The 20,867-nt window shown below is 42.4% G+C and overlaps 1 protein-coding gene across 1 annotated transcript in view; it reads right to left on the minus strand.

Annotated features, from left to right (window-relative positions):
- NTRK2 (neurotrophic receptor tyrosine kinase 2) overlaps nt 1-20,867 on the minus strand; it is a 270,220-nt gene that overhangs the window by 50,120 nt on the left and 199,233 nt on the right. The window contains exons 14-16 of the mRNA XM_045021743.1: nt 16,948-17,078; nt 9,854-10,026; nt 3,351-3,585 (exon numbers count right to left, since the gene is read on the minus strand). Of these exons, the coding sequence (XP_044877678.1) occupies nt 3,351-3,585; nt 9,854-10,026; nt 16,948-17,078 (539 nt within the window). The remainder of the gene's footprint in view (nt 1-3,350; nt 3,586-9,853; nt 10,027-16,947; nt 17,079-20,867) is intronic.

Raw genomic sequence — 20,867 nt, forward strand, 5'->3', positions numbered from 1 at the left:
AACGGGGCATGAGCCCCGTCCCGCTCAGAGCGCCGTGGGGAGGGGGCGGGGCAGCTGCCTCCGCTCGGCGTGGAGCTCCCAGCCCCGCCCCCTCACCACGCGGCTCTGAGCGGGACGGAGCTCAGGCCCTGCCGGAGACGCGCTCGGTAAGAGGCCGAGGCCGGGGAGAAGCCGGGGCCGGGGCCGGGGGGGAGAAGCGGCGGCCGGGGCCAGGCGGGGGGGGGGAGAAGCGGGACCCGCCGCCGTCGAAGCGCAGCCCGGTCTTCGGCGGCGGGGGGCCCCTTCTGTTCCGGGACCCGCCGCCGCAGTGCCCCGAAGGCCCGCGGCGGGGACCCCCCCCGCCACCGAATTACCGCCGAAGACCGGGCGGCGGGTCCCGCTTCGGCGGTAATTCGGCGGCGGGGGGCTCCCGCCGCGGGTCTTCGGGGCACTTTGGCGGCGGGTCCCGGAACGGAAGGGCCCCCCGCCGCCGAAGACCCCGGGCCCCCGGAATCCTCTGGGCGGCCCTGAACATACATAAAACAATCCTCTTTGCTCAAATCTAAAATCTCAATTGATTGACTGATGGGGAGTTGTCTCTGAGTACACTAATTCCACTGTATCGATACACCCACCTGTATGGATTTTGGCAAGCACCAAATCATTTCTTGCAGTGCATTTTGGAGCAGTGTAAATCCCTCCAGTGAGCTGCTGATATAACTGTCAAGTGCAGGGGAAGAATCACCTCCTTATATGCAATTAAACTTTAACTGTTAAAAAACTTACCTGACTATAAACAGAGGTCAGCGCCACCTCAATATCATCTATGGCAGCATCACTATCCATCCCCGCCACTGCCATAATTCTCTGGGCAGCCCTCTGGCAAATCACTACGGGCCTGATCCTTTCAGGACCCCATTATGACTAGCCCCACATGTCCCTGGGCAGGGCTGGCCAGAATCTTACTGGGGAACGTAGTCCCTGATCCTTACTAGCAGCCTCACAGGTACTACCAGTCTGAAAGGTGAGGTGAGAGGCAGGCCAGGGCCCTGTTCCTCTTCTGCATTTGCTCACAGACTGCTGGGTGTGGACCAATGGCGCTGCTTCTCTGTGTGTAGAAGAAATGACTTTAAGGGCAACATCTGTGTGTCCCATCCTCAGCTGATGTAAATTGGCGTAGCTGCTTTACACCAGCTGAGGATCTGGCCCATAAACAGAATCTCTCCCTGTCCTATTCATTCCCCCATTTGTTCTGCTGCCATCAACATTCTGTCTGCCCTTACAGTCATTCATCCCTCTCCACAGACTTACTTTCCCTCCTCATTCATTCCATACCCCATTTATTATTGCACAATTCACTCTTTTACTTTCACTTTCCCTCCTGACTCATCCAGAATTCCTCCTGGTGCTCCAATTGCCATGTGGCCTGTGCTCTCTACAGGCCTGGGGCCATCCAGGGTGGGATCTTGCCCTTTGTCTAAACTCCCATTTACTTCAGTGGGAGTTTTGCCTAAGTACAAATATGGCAAGAACATGCACTGTGGGTCAAATTCAGACCTAGTGTAAGTATGCAGAACTCTATCAAAGTCAATAAAGTTTCACCTGCTTGTGCCAAGTCTGGATTTGCCCCATTTGAGGTTGATGGCATTAGATCCATGTTTCCATCCCTTTCCCATCTGTCCTTCTGCAGCTTAGAATCATCAATTTTTGTTTAAGAGCAAGCGTAAAACAAAGGTGTTTATAATTAAAAATGGCATTGAAAATATAGTACACCTTCTATTTAAGGTTGTTGACATGCTTTACAAACATACATTATTAAGACTCACAATGGTTCTGTAAGGTAAATAAGTCCACTTGTACCAGTTTTACAGATGGGGTGACCTGAAGCACAGAGTGGTGATTTGCCTGGGTCACAGCAAGTAGGGTTGATATTTTAGATGCAAATAACACCCCCCCAGTCCTGATTCTCAATCCCCTGCTGTAATCCTCTCTGATATGAAAAAAAAATACAGTAGAACTCTGTTTATCCGACCTTCCATTATCTGGCTCTCCATATTAACTGAACCACCAGTGCACACACATTCAGAAGTGGGCGATCTCTCCTGTGGCCGCTAGACGGCACTGCAGCCTCACACTTCCCAATTCTCCGGGTTATCTGAATTTTTGATCATCAGATCTGGCCCTGGTCCCAATTGGATCTGATAAACAGGGCTCTGCTGTGTAACCAGTAACCACTACAGTACATGTTTTTTCAAGTTTTGAAATGATGTCATTCTTATATTACAATGATCAAATAGCTTGAAATACCAGATTCCTAAAGGACAAAATGTGTCAGAAATCTGGTTCAGATGTTTACTAAATGCTAGGTTTTGCCCATTGAAAAAAGGAAGAAATAAACAACAAAAACAAAAAGATTTATGGTTTTCAGCTGTTAATTAAAACAACTCAGTAAATATAAATACTACAGTATTTCCTGTGTCTAGCCTGCCCTGCCCCATCCCGCCCATACGTAATAACAGTCTCTTCTCAGGCCTCTCACAAACAACTGTGCAGAATCAGCTCTGTCCTCTTATGGAATCAGCAGCTAAATTAAAGTGGAGATGACAGAGATATTTATCACACAACACCAATACTGATCATTAACGTATACAGTATATTTCATCCATGAGGCTTTTAAAGTCCTTTGCAAATTTGAAAAATGAAACTCTGAGATAAATTCTGACTCCCACGGACGTCAATGAAAATCGTATTGGCCAGCATATGGACATATATATCAGGATTGCTTCACCCACCACTGAAGTGCAACCAACACCAGAGTGAAACAAAGCAAACACAATCAGATGAAGACAGGAAATGCTTATCGTCAGCTATGAACATTTCTTTTTGGATGCTGAGCATATCACCAGTAAAGGGTTCTGCCTTAGTCTCTGTCTCTTTCTGACTGAAATAATTTTCATAGGTGCAGTGCTGTTGCCTACAGATTATATCCATTTGAGCAATCCTCTAGTCTTAGACATTTGTAAGAACACATTTTTATAACACCTATGTGTTGGGCCAAATTTGACCAACCACGGTCCCTTTAAAGATGCCTTTTCTTTTTTGCAGCCAAGTAAACTTGCCAAATTTCTGACCTCTGAAGGATTTTTTAAACCATTTTTAATAAGAAAACTAAAGAAAAGGACTCTCCATCAACTTTTGCCAGGAGCTTCCAAATTTACCAAACTTTAAAACTCAGATTCACCCTCCATATCCAATTCTTTAAGGGTCCAGGATGTGTGGATAATCCAGTTTAAAAGTGACACCAGTATGATCAATGTGATAAGATGACTGAACAAGACCTCAGTTACTCTTGAAAGTGACAGTTCACTTACCCTATAGTAATCAGTACTGTACACATCTCTGGACATTCCAAAATCTCCAATCTTCACCAGCAAGTTCTCACCAACCAGGCAGTTCCGGGTGGCAAGATCACGATGCACAAAGTGCTGTGATGCCAAGTAAACCATGCCGGATGCAATCTGCTGGGCAATGTGCAACATCTGGGACTGGGTCAGCTCAGCTAGAAGGTTGCCTTCTGCCATCAGTACTGCATCTGGTCCATGTGCCCTGCATGGAGCACACAAAAATACGGGCTCATGAAATAAGAGGTCACTTCTAAACTAGAGTGACTGTGGAGTTCGCATTAGGGAAACTGAAAATGTAATAGTGGCTTATTTAAAGGTGATGGGCTAAATTCATGTGTGGTAGGAATGAATTTGTCTCAGTGTTTTTTTCCTTCACTGTTTTCTCTTTCTTTCAGGGTGAGGAAGAGAGGTAGTTGAATATATTGTTTGTGAAAGTAAGGAACTGGAACTAATAACAACACATCCCAACCTAATCTGCTGTGCCCCTGCTGTTCCAGCACAGGGGCCTTTCCTGGACAAAGGCTGCCAGTTGTGCTAACTGTATGGCAGCAGCAGAACATCAAAGACAGAATTTATATTTAGGTCTCTAGAAGGGAAAGGCCACTGCAGTAACACCATTTTTCTTCCCTTTTTCTAAAGCCTAATATCCCCTTCCACAGGGAGATGGGGCATGACACACGTGTGTTGTTTTTTTTTTAATTTAAGGTGAGAGAGCTAACTTTACTCTGGGGAACAAAAACAGAAATAAGAGGAATGATTTCAGATTTTCACCCTTAATTTACCATCCACATGAAGTAGCTCCACTAATCCCAGGTGCCTTTTATTGATTTTCCCATGGGTGGTGAATTCCACCTGATGCACAGGAGACAGGTCACAAAACTCATTCCAGTTGGCACGGCCGTGCCAGATCAGAAAGCTGGGTTTCTTTCACTGGTTCTAGGTTAGCTTTGAAGTACAGCAAGTCCTTAACACAAACTGATTAGCCCATTCACATGAGAAATTAAGAAGCTTTTTGGGGCAGGGATCATGCCCTTGATAGCTCATTGTGGCACAACCAAATATACATATATGACACCTCTGTTGTAACTACAGACACTGTTTTAGGGCAAGCTTTACTATCCATTCCCTGATACTGAATTAAGGCAAGACTAAAGAGGTCAGTGGACCCTGATCATCCTCCATCCTGATGTGCTTCAATATTCTGAATAGCCATTATTTTATTCCACAGCAGCACCTTCTCTCCACATTTGTAGATCTGACCTTCCAAACGGGCCAAATCCTCCCCTCTCTCCTCTTTCTTTTAAAAAACTCTCCCCCACCCAGTGATTTGCTTTCCCATAGACCCCATTCCTCACCCCAAACAAGTACTCTGGATCAATAGGGGTTATGTTTAGCCTCAATTCATCCTTGAGAAGAGGGTATAGACGCTTGGGAAAGGTTTGCAAATTAATCAAATTCTGATACTACCTACTAGAAGTATGATATAAAAATTGCTGGGAGGGAAAAAAACTTCACAGATGAAGTGACAGATCTGGGAGCTAAATGAAGGAAGGTTTGTCACATTACTGGGCCTGCAGTTGGCACTGTGCAGAAAAGCTAGCTGCACATGTTTTGTCATGGAGCATGGACAGCTGTGCAACTGGTGGTAGTTAAAGAAATAAAGGCAGGATGAGAAACCCCAGGCTAAAACCCAAATGTGAATTCATAATGAAAAGCACGGTACATCCTCATCACACAGATTTTTAATAGCCCTCCTCATGAAGGAAGCTGCAAATCTTTACTAATTTAGAAAACTATTTATCTTTCACCACATATTTATTTCTTAATTAAACTTCTGCATTTTTTAAATGTTCAACCCATCTTGCTTATCTTCCTAATTTTCCTTGTTAATCATGAAATCCTTATCTCCAGCAATGCACAGCTGTAAGAGACAGTAGCATAGACTTTGCCTGATCTACATCACCCCTCCTATGCCACAATGGTGCACACAGGGAAGCTTTTGACCTTCAGGATGCGGTCCTACTCCTGAAACGCGACACTATGCTGCAGGAAGCAGCAATACTCAGTTTGGTCCTACATTGGTTAAACTCTGGATTCAGTTTCCCCTGATGGCCTTGGGTGGCGCTGCAGGGTAAGAAATAGATGCTCTTTTACAGACCAATTACAACTAACCTTTCATCTGCAGTACAAACTGCAGCAAATGTGAGAGGAATGACAAATTTAAGATCAGATTAAACAGCTTGTCCCAACATAATCATTTTATGTTCTAAATACGTCTTATTAATAAAAAAAAAACCAAGTTAGCACATATACTGTCTGCTAAGCTGTATTACGATATGATATTTCAAAACCCGAGTGCAGGAGTTACAAAACAACATCTAATCAGAAAATACATAAACAAATAAATAAATATTTCAAATGATGACTAATAAGCATCTACAATTCCAGCTTGTTTTAATGTTAAAATTTTACAAACAGGCAGTCAAGACTGGTATCATTTGCAGAGTGGAGGCAGTGTCAATGTCTCAAAAGAAGAGGTTATAGACAGGGCGGTGATAGGCAATGAAGGGCCATAAAAGTGAAACAAGTAGCTTGCATATCTCCCCCAGAGAAAAAAATCTGCTTTATAGTTCATATAGCCAAAGTCTCTAACTGTGGAACAAAAGGCTCTTGGGTTACTTACACACTGGGGAAACCCTGTCAGATTTACCAGGGCTATCCCAACAGGGAAATGTGGGCAAGCTCCTGTGGGGGAAGGAGGTAGGATGGTAACATAGGGTCTGGAACTGGTAGGGTTGGAAGGCCTAATCGGACACCCTCAACCCTCTGGTGGAACAAGGTGCTGGAAACCATCAGGAAGACTTTACAGAATTTGCTGTCCCCTATGCAAATATTTTCATTTAAGAGCAAATTCTGTCCTTGTTTATTATTATGTGGGGCAGCATGTACTAGTGCATAGAGTACATGCATGAGGCCAACAGATTCTTGGGCTGGCCCATGAGTTATCTACAAAGTGTTTTGGCAGCGACTATTAATTTATGATAGCAGCTCTACTTAGTAAAGAGTTGATTTCAATCTTTGATACCCAGATGCACATCACAGCATATCTTTATAAATGTGCACACTGAGTCAAATCAAGAACTAGCAATATCACTGTGCCATAGTAGATCATTAGTATCATCTAATGCTTCCTTTGTGACAACACACAGGATTTAGCAATTGGCCCCTAATGGAACAGTCCTTATTCATAATTTTATTGCAATAGATAAAGGGTAAAATTTGAAAAAGCACTGAAGTGACTTATGGGACAGATTTACAAAGGTATTTAGGTGCCTACAGACGCAGGCAGGCACCAAGTGGGATTTTCAAAAGCATCTGTGTGCACCATTAGGAGCTTATCTGCATCTTTAGGCACCTAAATACCTTTGAAAATCTTGTCCTTGTGGGCCTAAGTCAAATTAAACTTAATGGCCTAAGTCACTTTTGAAAATGGAACCTAAGATCCTAAGTCACTTAGAGAGAAACCTGGGTGTTTTGATTGATCACATGATGACTATGAGTCACCATGTGATCCTAAAATGCACCAGGCAAGGCATTTCCAGTAGAGATACAGAGGTATTAATGCCATGGTGCAAGGCATTGGTAAGACCTCCTCTGGAATACTGTGTACAATTCTGGTCACCCATTTTCAAGAAAGATTCATTTAAACAGTAACAGGTGCAGGGAAGAGCTACTAGGATGATCAGGAAAATGGAGGGCCTATCTTATGAGAGGAGACAGAAAGAGCTTGGCTTGTTTAGTCTAACAAAACAAAGGCTGAGAAGGGATAGGACTACTCTCTATAAATACATTGGGGGTGGGGGGTAAACACCAGGAAGTGTGAAGAGCTATTTAATCTAAAGGTCAATATTGGCACAAGAACAAATGGATATAAACTGGGCATGAACAAATTCAGGCTGGAAACTATAAGAAGGTTTCTAACCATCAGAGGAGTGAAGTTCTGGAACAGCCTCCCAGTACGAGTTGTCAGGGCAAACAACTTAATTACTTTTAATAGAGAGGTGGACAAATTTATAAGTGGAATTGTAGGATGGGGTTGCTTGTGATGGCAAGTAGCAGGGCTCAACAGCCCTGGGGCTCCCTTCCCGATTATGTCTTACATTCCTAAAAGCTCATGTTTCATGGCTTCAGCTGGTCACCTGAAAAGGTCAGGAAGGGATTTCATCATTTCATCCCCCCTCCCCCTGCCATGTATTCTGGAATGTTTGGGTTGTTGTTTTTTATCTCCTTCCTCTGAAGCATCAGAGATGGCTACATCTGGAGATGGAACACTGGATCGGGAGGACCAGTCCTCTGAGGCATTCTCTTGGTTGCCTGGTTCTTGCACCCATACTCAGCGTCTAACTGATTGCTATATGTGGTGTTGGGAAGGAATTTTCTTCCAGGTCAGACTGGCAGTGATCTTGAGCGTTTTCACCTTCCTTTCCAAGAGCAGTATGGAGTGTGGGTCACTTGCTGGTATTAGCTGGGTATATTTATCAATTCCCTCTCATTGCGGAGGCCTTGGGCATTGTTGCACCTCAGTCACACCTATTTTCTGCCTGTGACACATAATAGTTTAGTCTGCTGGTGGTCCCTTATGGCCTTAAACTGTATAACTCTATACATCTGAAACACAAAATATGCTGTCTTATGTCCCCACCCCCACCCCCAATACTGGATCACAGTCTAGTTAAGAATCAAGGGCAACAAAGAGCAACAGAATGACCTTTTCCAATTTTGAAAAACTTAATCAAGCTTAGGGTGACCTTGCCAGTTAGGATGAGATTCTTGTTTCTTAAAAGGACATAATATCTCATTGTGCAATATAGTTGCTGTTTATAAAATGGTAGATATGCAGAGAGTAGCCGCAGAATACAAAGTATGGTACTAAAATCATGTAAATGTTAAAAATGTTTATTATACTCTTCAAAATAAAACAGTTTGTTTATTGTAATTGAGTTGCACATTCTCAGTACTAGCATCCTCTCCAAGGGCCCAATTTAAACAGATGCAATGGCACTGAAGTCTTTAGGTCTGTATTTGAGTCATAACATCTATCCAGGAACACAAACATAAATAATAAATTCCAGAGATAGGCTGAACGTGTGGATCTAGTTCTAGAGTAGGTTTAAACTGGGGTTTGAGGTTTGCATTTGAGTTTAAATCAGGGATAATCTTTAAGGTCTGATTTCTGATTCAACAGCACCAAATTTTCGTGAGCTGTTCTCATGAGATTTCAGGCCCAAGAGGTAGAAATTTCATGGGAAAAAAAGCTGTTGCAAATGTCTATTATCTTGTAACATTTCGCCTACGTCCAGCGTGGAAATCTCTAATAACCAAGAAACAAACCCAAACCCAATTCCTGGATCTAATCTGAAACAGAACCATAAAAATAGCTGTGGATTTGGGAATAAATCTTTCCTCTCTCTTGAAATTCTTGTAATTTTTTTCCATCTAAGATGTGGATCTGAGATTTCAGTTTTGGCTCATCTTTTATAAATTAAGCAATTACATTATGTGATTCTCTACACTATAAGTCACAAATACAGTAAAAGGTGATTTTTTTGAAATGTACTGACTGTCTTTTGCTCCTTAGATCTTTTATGCTCCAGTACGAGAGATTTATTTTTGGAGTTTCATGTATTCTTTCTGTTGTTATTGCATTTTCCTTTTTCCTTTGCTTGCCCCACCTAGAGTAGTCCTTTGCAGAAAAAAAGCTTGTTCAAATGCCTTTCTGCAGCAAAAGAAGCTGTGAGAAATGCTGTCAAAAATACTGTAAGTTTCAATACTGTAAGTTTACAATAGAGATTGAAAAGGGGATGGGCGGCAAAACGTAAATCTGGATCCAAACTCCCCCAAAGTTCAGAGGTGTTTCCATCCAGGGTTTTCATTTGGGCCCAGCACAGAGAGAAATAAGAAACACAAGATAAGTTGGATTTTGCCAGACTTCATTACTCAAGCTTTGGATTTGAAAAACTAAAGATGATTTGGAATCAGATCCCATTTTAGCCAAGGTCTCAAAGTTTTATAAACAAACACCATCTGCAGAATTAGTCGTGGAAAACTATGGCCAAGGAAACAGGGAACTGGGATACAATCCATGTGGTATAATGTAAAAAATGTAAGGAAATGATTTAAAGATACTTCTAAATAGGCAAAACACTTGATGAGGCAAGACACAAAATCACAAAACGTGAACTAACTGGGTGTTTATCAGGTTTCCATTCTTAGGGTATGTCTACATTGCAAAGAAAGCACGGCACTGAGAGCCTGTGTCAATTGACTTGAGCTCGTGGGGCTAAAATATCAGTGCAGATGTTCTCACTTGGGCTGGAGCCCTGGCTCCGAGACACTTTGCCTCTCCCCAGGTTTCAGAAACACTGCCCCTACTATCACCTATGCAGAATGATACACCTTCATGAATTTACCTGAGGAATTTATTCAGATCTCCGTGCTTCATGTACTCAAAAACCATGATGAGTGGATCACCTTCCACACACACGCCATAAAACTTCACAATGTGCTCATGCTGTAGGTTAGTCAGCAATTCTGCCTCTCGGTGGAAGTCTTTCCGAGCATTATCACTGGCATCTTTCAGTGTCTGGAGAAGAAATGGAAAGGGATATGTAAAACATAAAGAACGTGGTGGTGGGGGGGAGATGAAGGTGCAGTACTATGTCAGGGACAGAGAAAATACATTTTTGGTGTGACTGGTTATAAATATCAGAGCTAGATCAAAGTAAAGTACAGACCTGTGATTTTACAGTATTTCCTCTGCTATATTTCATCACATATTTATTATTACAGTAGAACCTCAGAGTTATGAACACTAGAGTTACGAGCTGACCAGTCAACCACTCACCTAATTTGGAACCGGAAGTACATAATCAGGAAGCAGCAGAGACCAAAAAAAGAAAGCAAATATAGTACAGTACTGTGTTAAACATAAACTACTAAAAAATAAAGGGAAAGTTTTAAAAAACCTGATTTGACAAGGTAAGGAAACTGCTTCTGTGCTTGTTTCATTTAAGTTAAGATCACTAAAAGCAGCATTTTTCTTCTGCATAGTAAAGTTTCAAAGCTATATTAAGTCAATGTTCAGTTGTAAAATTTTGAAAGAACAACCATTGTGTTTTGTTCAGAATTACGAACATTTTAGAGTTATGAACAACCTCCATTCCTGAGATGTTGGTAACTCTGAGGTTCTATTGTATTAATCTTTTCTGTTGCAGTAACTTGTAGAAGCTCCAGTCATGGACCAGGACCCCATTGCTAGGAGCTGGACGAACACCAAACAAAAACACAGTCCCTGCCACGAAGAGCTTAGAGTAGACAAAGGGCCTGAGTTTCTTTTGCTTTACACTAGTGTAAAACCCCACTCTTGAATTGGAGCCTGTGAGTATTGTAAGTTCTCTGAAGTAAGGACTGGTCCCCCTAAAACACTTAGCAGAATTGTAGGTGTTTTAATTAATTGTTTTATGTTGTTGTTATTGCTGTTTGGCATCAAAATTGAGTTAAGCATTTTGCAGACTTATAGGTGATCATCTCTCTGCACAACAGCTTACAAACTAAGGCCCCAATCAAAGACTCACTTTGAGTTCAATGGATCTACTCCCATGCTTAAAGTTAAGCAGAGACCAAATGTATTTCACTTAAAAAGAAATGAAATGCTACTATAATAAGGACCAGATGGAGGGACGATGTGGGATGGAAAGAGGAAGGCTGGACAGCAGCCTGAAGGTTCTACAAAGTTGCCCCTCATTCTTCCCCATAAATCCCAGGATCTGCAGATTTTGGAGACCACTTCTCTACCTCCTCTATGACCTCACAAACATTTCTTACCTGAGAGGAGCATTTCTGAACCTCATTGTGTTTTCTGAGACAAGTGTCCCTCTCCCACAGGTATTACCAGAAGAGGGTGATATCACAGTTTCAGGGTAACTGCACCTGTATTTCCCCCTCTGTGATCCCTCAAATGCACCCACTTAAGGGTTTCTGACTCCCCGCCACCACTTCTCTTTAGTGGAGCCCCACATCTCACTCCCTTCTGAGTAGGATTTTTAAGACTGCACAGCTCCCTGATCTACCTTGTGATTGTCCCAGCAAGCCAATCTGCCTAAAAGACCAGTGCTGCGCTTTGCTTTCTCTTCAAAAAGCTATGCACTGTGTACTGCCAGAAGTTACAAGTCACCACATAGCTCCTTCTCAGCAAGCACATTTGTTCTTAAGGTGAAAGCATTACTGGAAAAGCATATCAAAACAATCAAAAAATGAATGAATATTAAAAAGTTTAGCATAGATCACTCTAACTGCAGCATAGAGCTCTGGTAGGTGCTAGTCATTCAAACCTCATAATGGGGCTTTCCCTGTGGTTACAAGTTCACATCAGTCTTTAGATCAGGAACCAGAAATGAAGGCCTCAAGTCAGTTTAAGATCAGGCTATTTATCCAAAAGTCCTTTCTTTGCCTGTTGGTCTCTGGGGAATCCACTTTGAACCTTTCTGGAGATGTAATAACGTGAGTGATTTGCCTTAATCATCCCCTACTGTTTTCACTAAGGGAAGAGCTGTGCTAATCCTCCCCTCATGGAATGTATACAATCCCTGGCTCACAGTGATACATAAGCCATTCAATTACATTTAAGACAATATTGTCTCCCAAAGATATTGCAGGTAGTTGCCCTGTCACAGGTGCAATACAGATTTTAGCTGCTGCAATACCTACCCATTATACATCATCATTATATGGAGCTAAGTCATCTAATAGCAACATAAACTCAGGTTCCATCTATCGAGACAGAACAGCCATGCTATGGGACCAAGTTATAACACATTATTAGATTGTTCAGGACTTTAGAGTAGTACAGGAACTGAGCTAAGGTCCAGTCTACAGCAAATAATGGATTACAGGGGACATCTGCGTCACAATGTGGTTTCCTGTGATGATTTTATCTGTAGTGTAGTTGGGCCCTCATTCAACTAATTGTCAATATAACAGCTCTAGAAAAATAGTTCATTGTAAAAACAGATTTTTAAAACAAAGCAATTATGAGGACTACTTTAAAAAATAAAATTTGGGGAAAATATATGCTTCTCCATCACACATTTTCTCAGGAAGATTGTAAAAATGCTGACAGCTTTGTTGTCTCAAGATGGCATATTGTGTGTTTCAGAAACTATTTTTTATCTCTGAGAAGCAGCAAAATTATTCTATGATGGAGCAGTTGCTATAGCAACTACACATTTTCCGTCAACCAGCAGAATGAATAATGGCCTAAAACCTGGGTAGACTGTTGAGAGTTTCTGCTACCATGGGGGTTGCTTGAACTTCTCCCCAACTTGCATCTCATGTTTCCCCCCATGTAGCACACACAATAACTTTACTGCATTAGAGAGAGCTGACACTTGTGCATGGAGATACTGGTGCTGAGCAAAAATTAATAAGCAAACAGAATTTACATACAAATGACACAGAATACTGCATTTGACTTGTTCTCAATGTAGCAGGGAAACAGGAGAGTCTTAAAGAAATTGAGACAAAGATGTATTCATTATTAGTGACAAAGGGGCCAAATCTCTGCAAGCAAAACTCCCCCTGAAGTCAACCGGGGAAGAAGGGATCTTTCCCCACAGACAGCAGAGCTGGTCCATGACTGTTGCAAAAGCCCCACCTCTGCTGCACCCTGAATTGTCACAGATAAGAGTCTGTTTGTGTCATAAAATTAGGTTCTCCACTTACGCAGCTGACTCTCTAAGGCTACATTTACACTACGAGCGAGGGGTGTGATTCCCCAGCTCATGTACACATACTTGTGCTAGCTTGTATAAATAGCAGGATAGCCACGGTAGTGGCAGCAGAGGCATGGCTTAGCCATTCCAAATACAAACCTACCTGAGTCTTAATGAGAGCGCACAAGGACATGCACACAAACAAAGGAATCAAATCACGAGCACATAGTCTAAAATATATGTGAGTGCATCTGAGTTTCTGAGATCAGGATCAAGACTTAAACATCCAGCTGCTTAAAATAATATGAGGCATGTGTGCCCATTCCACCCCCATGGGTTCAGGAAGACCAGGAAGCAGCTGCAGACTTGTTCTCCACAGGAATTCCCTCCATCTGACTCTAGTGGGGTCAAGTGAATCCAAGACTATGCCCATGGATCTGTTCCCATGACAGTGACTTATGGAGGGTACTGCAACCCTAAGTCTGCAGTAGTGGTTTGGAGTGGCAACGTGGCATAGAGGGGGCATGTGACTATTCCTCCATTCACTCACCAAACCCTTTGGAACTGCCTTGCAGTAAATAGCCCACCCATGTACAGAGGGTCTGTACAAGGCTTATGCACCAGTTAAAGCTCACTTAAGTCTTTTGTGCATAGGATCTGACACACAGAAAGAGTTCCTGCACACAGTGCACTGTCCAAAAAACGTAGAGGTCAACATATATGAAACCTAACTGGCTCAAAAATAGTATTATTTTCAATGGAAGAAGCATGGATATTTGGATGTGTATATGATTTTATCTACAACCAGGTTTTTCTGAGTCTTTTAGCTCTGAAATCATTTGCTGAATCAATATAAAACTTTAAAATATCTGTCCACCCAAAAGGAAAGTGCTGTATTTTGAGTCAGGCCCAATTCCTTCTATAAGGCACAATAACAGCTATTTCTTAACATGCATGCACAATGCTGTTACGGTTGCCCAGCAACCAGCAGAAGGCATGTCAAAGATCCAGAGGAGCCTCCAATGAATGAAAAGAAGCTCTGACAACAATTTCACATAGGTGAGAAGATGCTCACTCCTGGGCCAACTTGCTCAGCTTCTTTGTTGCCTAAATCCTCCAGAGATAGACATATATGTCGCCAAATATGCACTTCAATTATGATGGTAGAAGCTTTTTCACAGGAACATTTTTAGTTTGTTCTCAGTCCCAAGGGTTTTTTTCTAGGTTTACTGGTGTGAAATCCTTCTAAATTATTCACAACTCTGAAAGGTAGAAATACCATAATTGTACTTTGAACCCTGCCTCAAGATACATTTCCCTTGGAGCCCAATCCTGCTCCCACTTAAATCAATGGGAGTTTTACCATTGACTTCAATGGGAGCAGGACTTGTTCTATCATATGTACAGAAGTAAAGTGGTCACCCTAATAGGAACACAAGATTTGCCATACTAGGTGAAAACTTTGGACCCCCTAGTCCAGGGATTGGCAACCTTTCAGAAGTGCTGTGCCGAGTCTTCATTCATTCACTCTGATTTAAGGTTTCGCGTGCCAGTAATACATTTTAATGTCTTAGAAGGTCTCTTTCTACAAGTCTATAATATATTAATAAACTATTGTTGTATGTAAAGTAAATAAGGTTTTTAAAATGTTTAAGAAGCTTCATTTAAAATTAAATAAAATGCAGAGCCCCCCGGACCAGTGGCCAGGACCCAGGCACTGTGAGTGCCACTGAAAATCAGCTTGCGTGCCGCCTTCGGTACCCATGCCATAGGTTGCCTACCCCTGCCCTAGTCCAACATTCTCTTTGACAGCAGGCAGTTTTGGATCATTCAGATAAAGGAGTAAGAACCCCCAAATGGGCAGTTAGGGAACAGCCTGCCCCCAAAAGGAAATTTCTTCCTAATAGTTCAGTTAGATGGTAGCTTATGCTTAGAGGCTTAGATTCTTTCCTTGGTTATCAGTCAGATGGCTAATAAGCACTACCCTAAGTATAGATTGTGATGAGGCCTTGTACCAGTCCTGGTGCTGTGAACTGACAGAATCGTGTCTGTTAATCCATGGAGACACCTGTCCCTCAAAGCCATTGTGAGCTGAATTGAGAAAGAGCAACAAAGAAGGGAGTGGGCAGGCAGCATCTAAACAGCACCTGAAGTGACTCCCTTTTGGGCTCCATTTGTTCAGGACTGACAAAGGGAGTAAGAGAATGGAAAGGTGCTGATTACGCCACTGCACTGCTAAGTGAGGGAAAAGAGAGGAAGTGTAGATTTATTAAACAATTGGTCAGAAAACAATCTCATCTCTTCCACAAAACAATGAATGAAAAATGCTATATAAAAGCTATGCATTGTTGTTATTATTCACTTATCCAAAGGCTGTAATCTCTAAACCCTCACTTCCTCCCTGCCTCTGATATATCTTTTCAGGGCTACATTTTTCTTTTTTCCCATCAATTTTATTAAACTACTGCAAAGACCTGCAAGCTTCCATAGACCCGTGAGCTTGGCAAACTCAGAGAATGTTTGCAAGAAATTATTCGTTTGACAAATCTAGCCTCCTTTCCTGCTCCCACATTGCAAGTTACTCAAATCTATTTGTTGTTTACATTTACATGAAGAAGATCTGCTGGGATGTTTTACTCTATGGATGGATCATGAATATTCAAAATTTGCACATAGTTGTTTCGTTGTGAATGTCAGATGGGTCACGTGGTATTGTTTCTGTTCCCTAACTCAGGGCTCAGTTCTGCAAAAACGTATGTTAATGAATAGTCCCAATGACTTTAATGGGGCTTTTACTTTTCACATTCAGACCTTTGTGTGTATTGGTAGGACAAAGGTGGGGGGTGGGAGGAGAGGAACTGCCTTTTTCATAAGATGCCCCCAGCAGACTCCAAAATGTGGAGTGGAAATTAGTGAGGATTAGTTAACTATGTTTTCTACTGTACATCCACAGTTGGGATTGGGAACCACCCTCAGGAGCTCCGCTGCTTGGCAGGAGAGTGCCTGTGGAGTAGCCTAGCTACTGCACAGATGCCGCAAGATCAGTGGGGATGTCCCCTTATTTCCTTCTGGAGCACGAGTGGAGTTCGGGCCTTTCTGTGATGCTGATAAACTCTTCCTCCCCTCTAAGGGGAGAATAATTCCAGATATCAGCAGCTTCATAGTTATTGATGTTTTCTCCTTAGTTTTCCTCCTCCCACTGGTTTTCGTTTGGAAGGGCAGAATGGAGTCCTATAACCAAGAATTACCCTTCCCGCATTGAAATGCAGTCACTTCTGGATTTCAACATAGCAGCTTAAGAGCACACCACAATTTTACCTAAAAGCTTAGGCCAGGAAATAATATTGTAAAATGTTGGCAGTTGACTAAGAACCACATGAACCTTTGTGAATAGTTCTTTGTTGACTAGCAGTTACATGTGTAACCTAGTCATGTAGCTGGTTATAGTTTAGGGGTTTTTTAGACATACGAACATGAGGCCCCATGTATTTTTAATGACACTTCTGCCATTATTTTTCACTCCTCGTATTTCAGATAGACCATAAAAGATTTTGCCCCATTGTGACACTGTCATTTTCCCCCACCTCTTTTCTTTATGAAACTCAGCTCTCATTTTATAACCCACAGCAAGATCAAATATCATATTCTCTTGACACTCCATCAGCCTCATGAGCCCTTGCACATATATCACAGGAGTTACACTGGGCTTACTGAACAGGCAAACAGATCATTTACAAATAAAACAGCATTAGCTGAAACCATGAATTAACAATGGAAATCCTAGACTCTCTTACCTTCACCGCCACTAAGATCTTGTCCTGTTCTGGAGAAAGGTTATAGCACTCGGCCAAGAAGACTTTCCCAAAGGCTCCTTCTCCCAGCTCTCTTTTTAGAACAATATTGTGTCGTTTGATGTGCTGAACAACTGTAAAGTGAACATAAAATGCATGTTAGAAGTGAATCTGGGGGAAAGGGTGGGAGGGTGCCCAGATGCATATGTACACTATGGAGGGGGAGGATTTTCCTGTACAGTACTGTGCATGTAGTGGAAAGAATGCCATAGATGTCATTAGAGTTCTGTCATCAGCCAGATCACTGTAAGAAGTGTGTGTTAATATAGTTATAGAGAGGGCACAGTTTATTTGCTTTACAAGACATGGCACTGAGACCCTGGCAGTCATCAGGAGAGAGGTTATCGTCAATAGACTTGGATGACTCCTCTGAATGTGAGTGTGAATATTGCTTTCCCGCAACCAAAAACAAAGGAAAAAAAAGGCAGGAAGTAGACCAAGCTTCTCTCATACCACTTCCATTTTTATTTCTCTAACAGCAGCTGATCCTTTTCATTGAGCTCCAAAGAAAAATTTGGGGAGGAGGGAGAGGGAGGAAACAAAATAAAACATTCACATAATCCAAGAAGATAAAGTATGCCCTCTTTTAATTAAATCCAATCTACTCCATGGCTCTCTGCTTATCGCTTGTTCATCTTAAATTAAACTGCCACTTGCTCTGTCTGTTTCATGCTACAGCTGGGATAAGGCAGATATTTCATTCTCACAAATATGATTTACAGTGTTGCTCGAAGGTAAAAGAAAAAAATAACACAAGATGGTCCAAGGTTTTAGTCAATGTTGCTGATAGAACCTTTCAAATATCTGCTGAAAGAACTCACTACTAATGGACCAATTCTTAAAGCCCTTAAGCATATTTTTTACTCTATCCTTTTGAACACAAAACTTTAATTAAAGGATTTAATATTTAAAAATACTGAACCAGATTTACGGGTATACTCTGGCAACTTTGCACTGTGCTAGCTACATAAAGCAGCCGAAAGCCCAATTTAACTGGTCAATTAAGTTGCGTTTCCAGCTGCTTTGTGTTGCTGGAGTGGCACAAAGCAGACAAAGTGTACTGGTGAATTTGCCCCATTTATTTGGTTTCACAGACATTGAAATTTACCCCTCTGTGGACAGCCAACACAAAGCCTATGCACCACTTCAGTCCTAATTAAGACCTGAAATGTAAATGGGACCTAAGTGGTGCATAGGCCTCTTGCAGGCTGTTTGCACAGGGGTGAATCTCACCTAAACTGTATATGTAATTGCACCCAGTTTGTTGAATCAATACACAGGAAAGTTACAGTGAGCTTTGGATAATTTAAGTTTACAGACCAATCTCTGACCCAGTGCCCGCCCATTCAGATGTTATAGAATGGGAGCAAAGTTCTTTAGAAAACAGCCTATTTACACAGCCATAGGCAGCTCAGGGATGTGCTCCAATGGATACTAGTGAAAAAACCCACATGCCCCTGTTCTTCCTCAGTGTTAGGACACAAGGAGAAAGCAGCCACAGCGTGAGGGGAAATGGACATATATGCCACACACAGCGGATGCCGACCCCTGCATACTGCATACAAATATTGTAGTCATATTTCAATTTGATGCTGAAATAATCCAGCATAGAGCCCCATGGCCACCTGTGCCTCCTCTGTGATTCTTCTGCCAGAGACAAGAGCAAGCCTGTGAAGAGTGTCTCCATGAGTGCTGGCTGCAACTCAGTAGGAAGCAAGAGAAGGAGTTCACGGTGTGGAAAAGAGCCCATGCTACAAGCCAGGATTCTCATGCCTAGCATTTCAAAAGTCCCAACTCCCCACATATAAGGCAAGGAATGCAGGGAACTCATGGCTTCTGCCCTACCACCAACAGGTTCCTACAAGCCAGTGGTGCCCAACCTTTTCTGCCTGAGCACCAAATATGTTATTTCATAAAGGTCAGGGGGCCCCAATTAAGATTTTAGGGCATATTGTCTAGCATGCTCCACTCCATTTGTGATGCAAAGAGAAGACACTTACAAGTTCCCTGATGGAGATTCCCTTAGTATGGGGGAGACCCCAGTAGGCACAGAGTTTGACTCTTTCACCTCCCTTCTGACAGCCCCTAGTGCATGGGTTATGTATAGGAGTGATTGGTATGGTCTGCACTCCAGCTATCCTCAGCTGGCATATGGTCTCTAGGGCACCACAGACAGCTGGGGCAAGTTAGAGCAGTCCTTAGTCTGTACTGGAGTATAGAATCTGGAACCCATAATTGGTTGTTGGTTCTCAGCTTCGACTCTTTTTCCTCCTCTCCTGGGTTTCTTGGTGTGGGTGAGGAGAGCCATCCTTTGGGGCAGGTAGTGCCAGTAAAGCACTCTCTCGGGCTTCCACAGCCTGTCAGGGAAACAACAACAGAGTAGCCAGAACTACTTTCCTCTCATGAAGCGTAGCTGATGGCCAAAGGGAAGCTGCTGAGCAACCACAATAGGGAAGAAACAGTAGATGCTCAGACCCCTCTGGGCCCGCACCAAGGCTGCTTCAGGTGTCCCCTCCTTCCTCCTCATATCAACAGGGCTGATTCAGACATTTCAGATTTAAAATCACAGGGTGTGGCTCAGGAGCACACTTCCCATTCATAATCAAATACACATTTTCTTCCTAACAGTCATCCTTGACTGCCACCATGTCAAGCCTCCAGGGCCAGACCACAGGTTGGACACTACTGACGCAAGCTAGGAATGGCTCCCTGTTTTCTCATGATGGTAGTGCATTGTACCAAAGGATTCCATTTCTGTGAGACTCTGGTTTCAAATCCCTTTATCAGTCCAGTCCTTTAAAGTGTGTTGTTACTGTTTGACATAGATTTTTTTGGTCCTGGTTCTCAAGTGCTGTAAATTGGTATGTTGACATTGAAATCGATGGAGCTATGACAATTTAAACCATCTGAGGATCTGACCCTTTATTTTCATGTCCTCCCCAGCATTGGGATTTTAAAAAAATAAAGGATGATAGAAAGTTATAACAAGAGCCAGGCTTAAACCTTCCCCTGACAGATGAAAATCTGTATTTACTGTCTTACATTCATCTCTATTCATATTATTAAGTATTCACCACAAAATAAATATCGAGTCTGGACTGCAGTCAAGTGTCTTGGAGAAAGCCCAAATTCAGCAAACGTGGAGCATGTTTCAAAAAGAAATTAAGCACCATGCCGAAATAGGGTGCACATTCCTGGGTCACTGGTGCATGACTTAGGCTTTGTGGCTCACAGCATGCCTGAGGTATGCCGCAATAGCCTAAGAGTTCACATCCTGTTGGATCTAATTGCTCTGCTTTCTTTGCCTTTTATTAATTGTTCCCGTTCCGATTCAGCTACTTCAAACTGGGAAATAATTGATTGAGTAAACAGTCCCTTGCCACTAACAGAAGTCTTCAATTACTGCTCATGATATAGGGATATTTTGGAAATGATGCAGTTCAAAACTCTTCAGTCATTATTTGTACAGTTCCCAATGGTTGGTATTAAAAAAGGTTGAGGAGAGTTAATAAATTGACATCATATAGGTTGGTTGGGGAGTGGTCCAATTGTGGTCAGAGAGACCAGACCGCAGTCTCTTTTGTGCCAGTAGATAAGGAGATTCTGAGGAGGCTGGGGAAGGGGTGATCTCAAAGAACATTTCAGTTATTGATAAGAGGCTGGAGCTCTCTTCATCTGAGATTTGGGTCTTTTACTCCACATCAGTTTTCTTGAATATTAGTATGGCAGTGGCTAAGGTGGCATTGGAGGGATTTGAAGCACTCTAAGAGCTACTAGACAGACTAGAATAGACTCTTCAACAGCTTTATCAGCTCAGGGATCTTGCACTTGCCAAATAATGATATTATTGCCACATTCAGGAC

Source organism: Mauremys mutica, chromosome 6 (genome assembly GCF_020497125.1).
Source record: "Mauremys mutica isolate MM-2020 ecotype Southern chromosome 6, ASM2049712v1, whole genome shotgun sequence".
In the NCBI taxonomy this organism is placed as follows: domain Eukaryota; kingdom Metazoa; phylum Chordata; order Testudines; family Geoemydidae; genus Mauremys; species Mauremys mutica.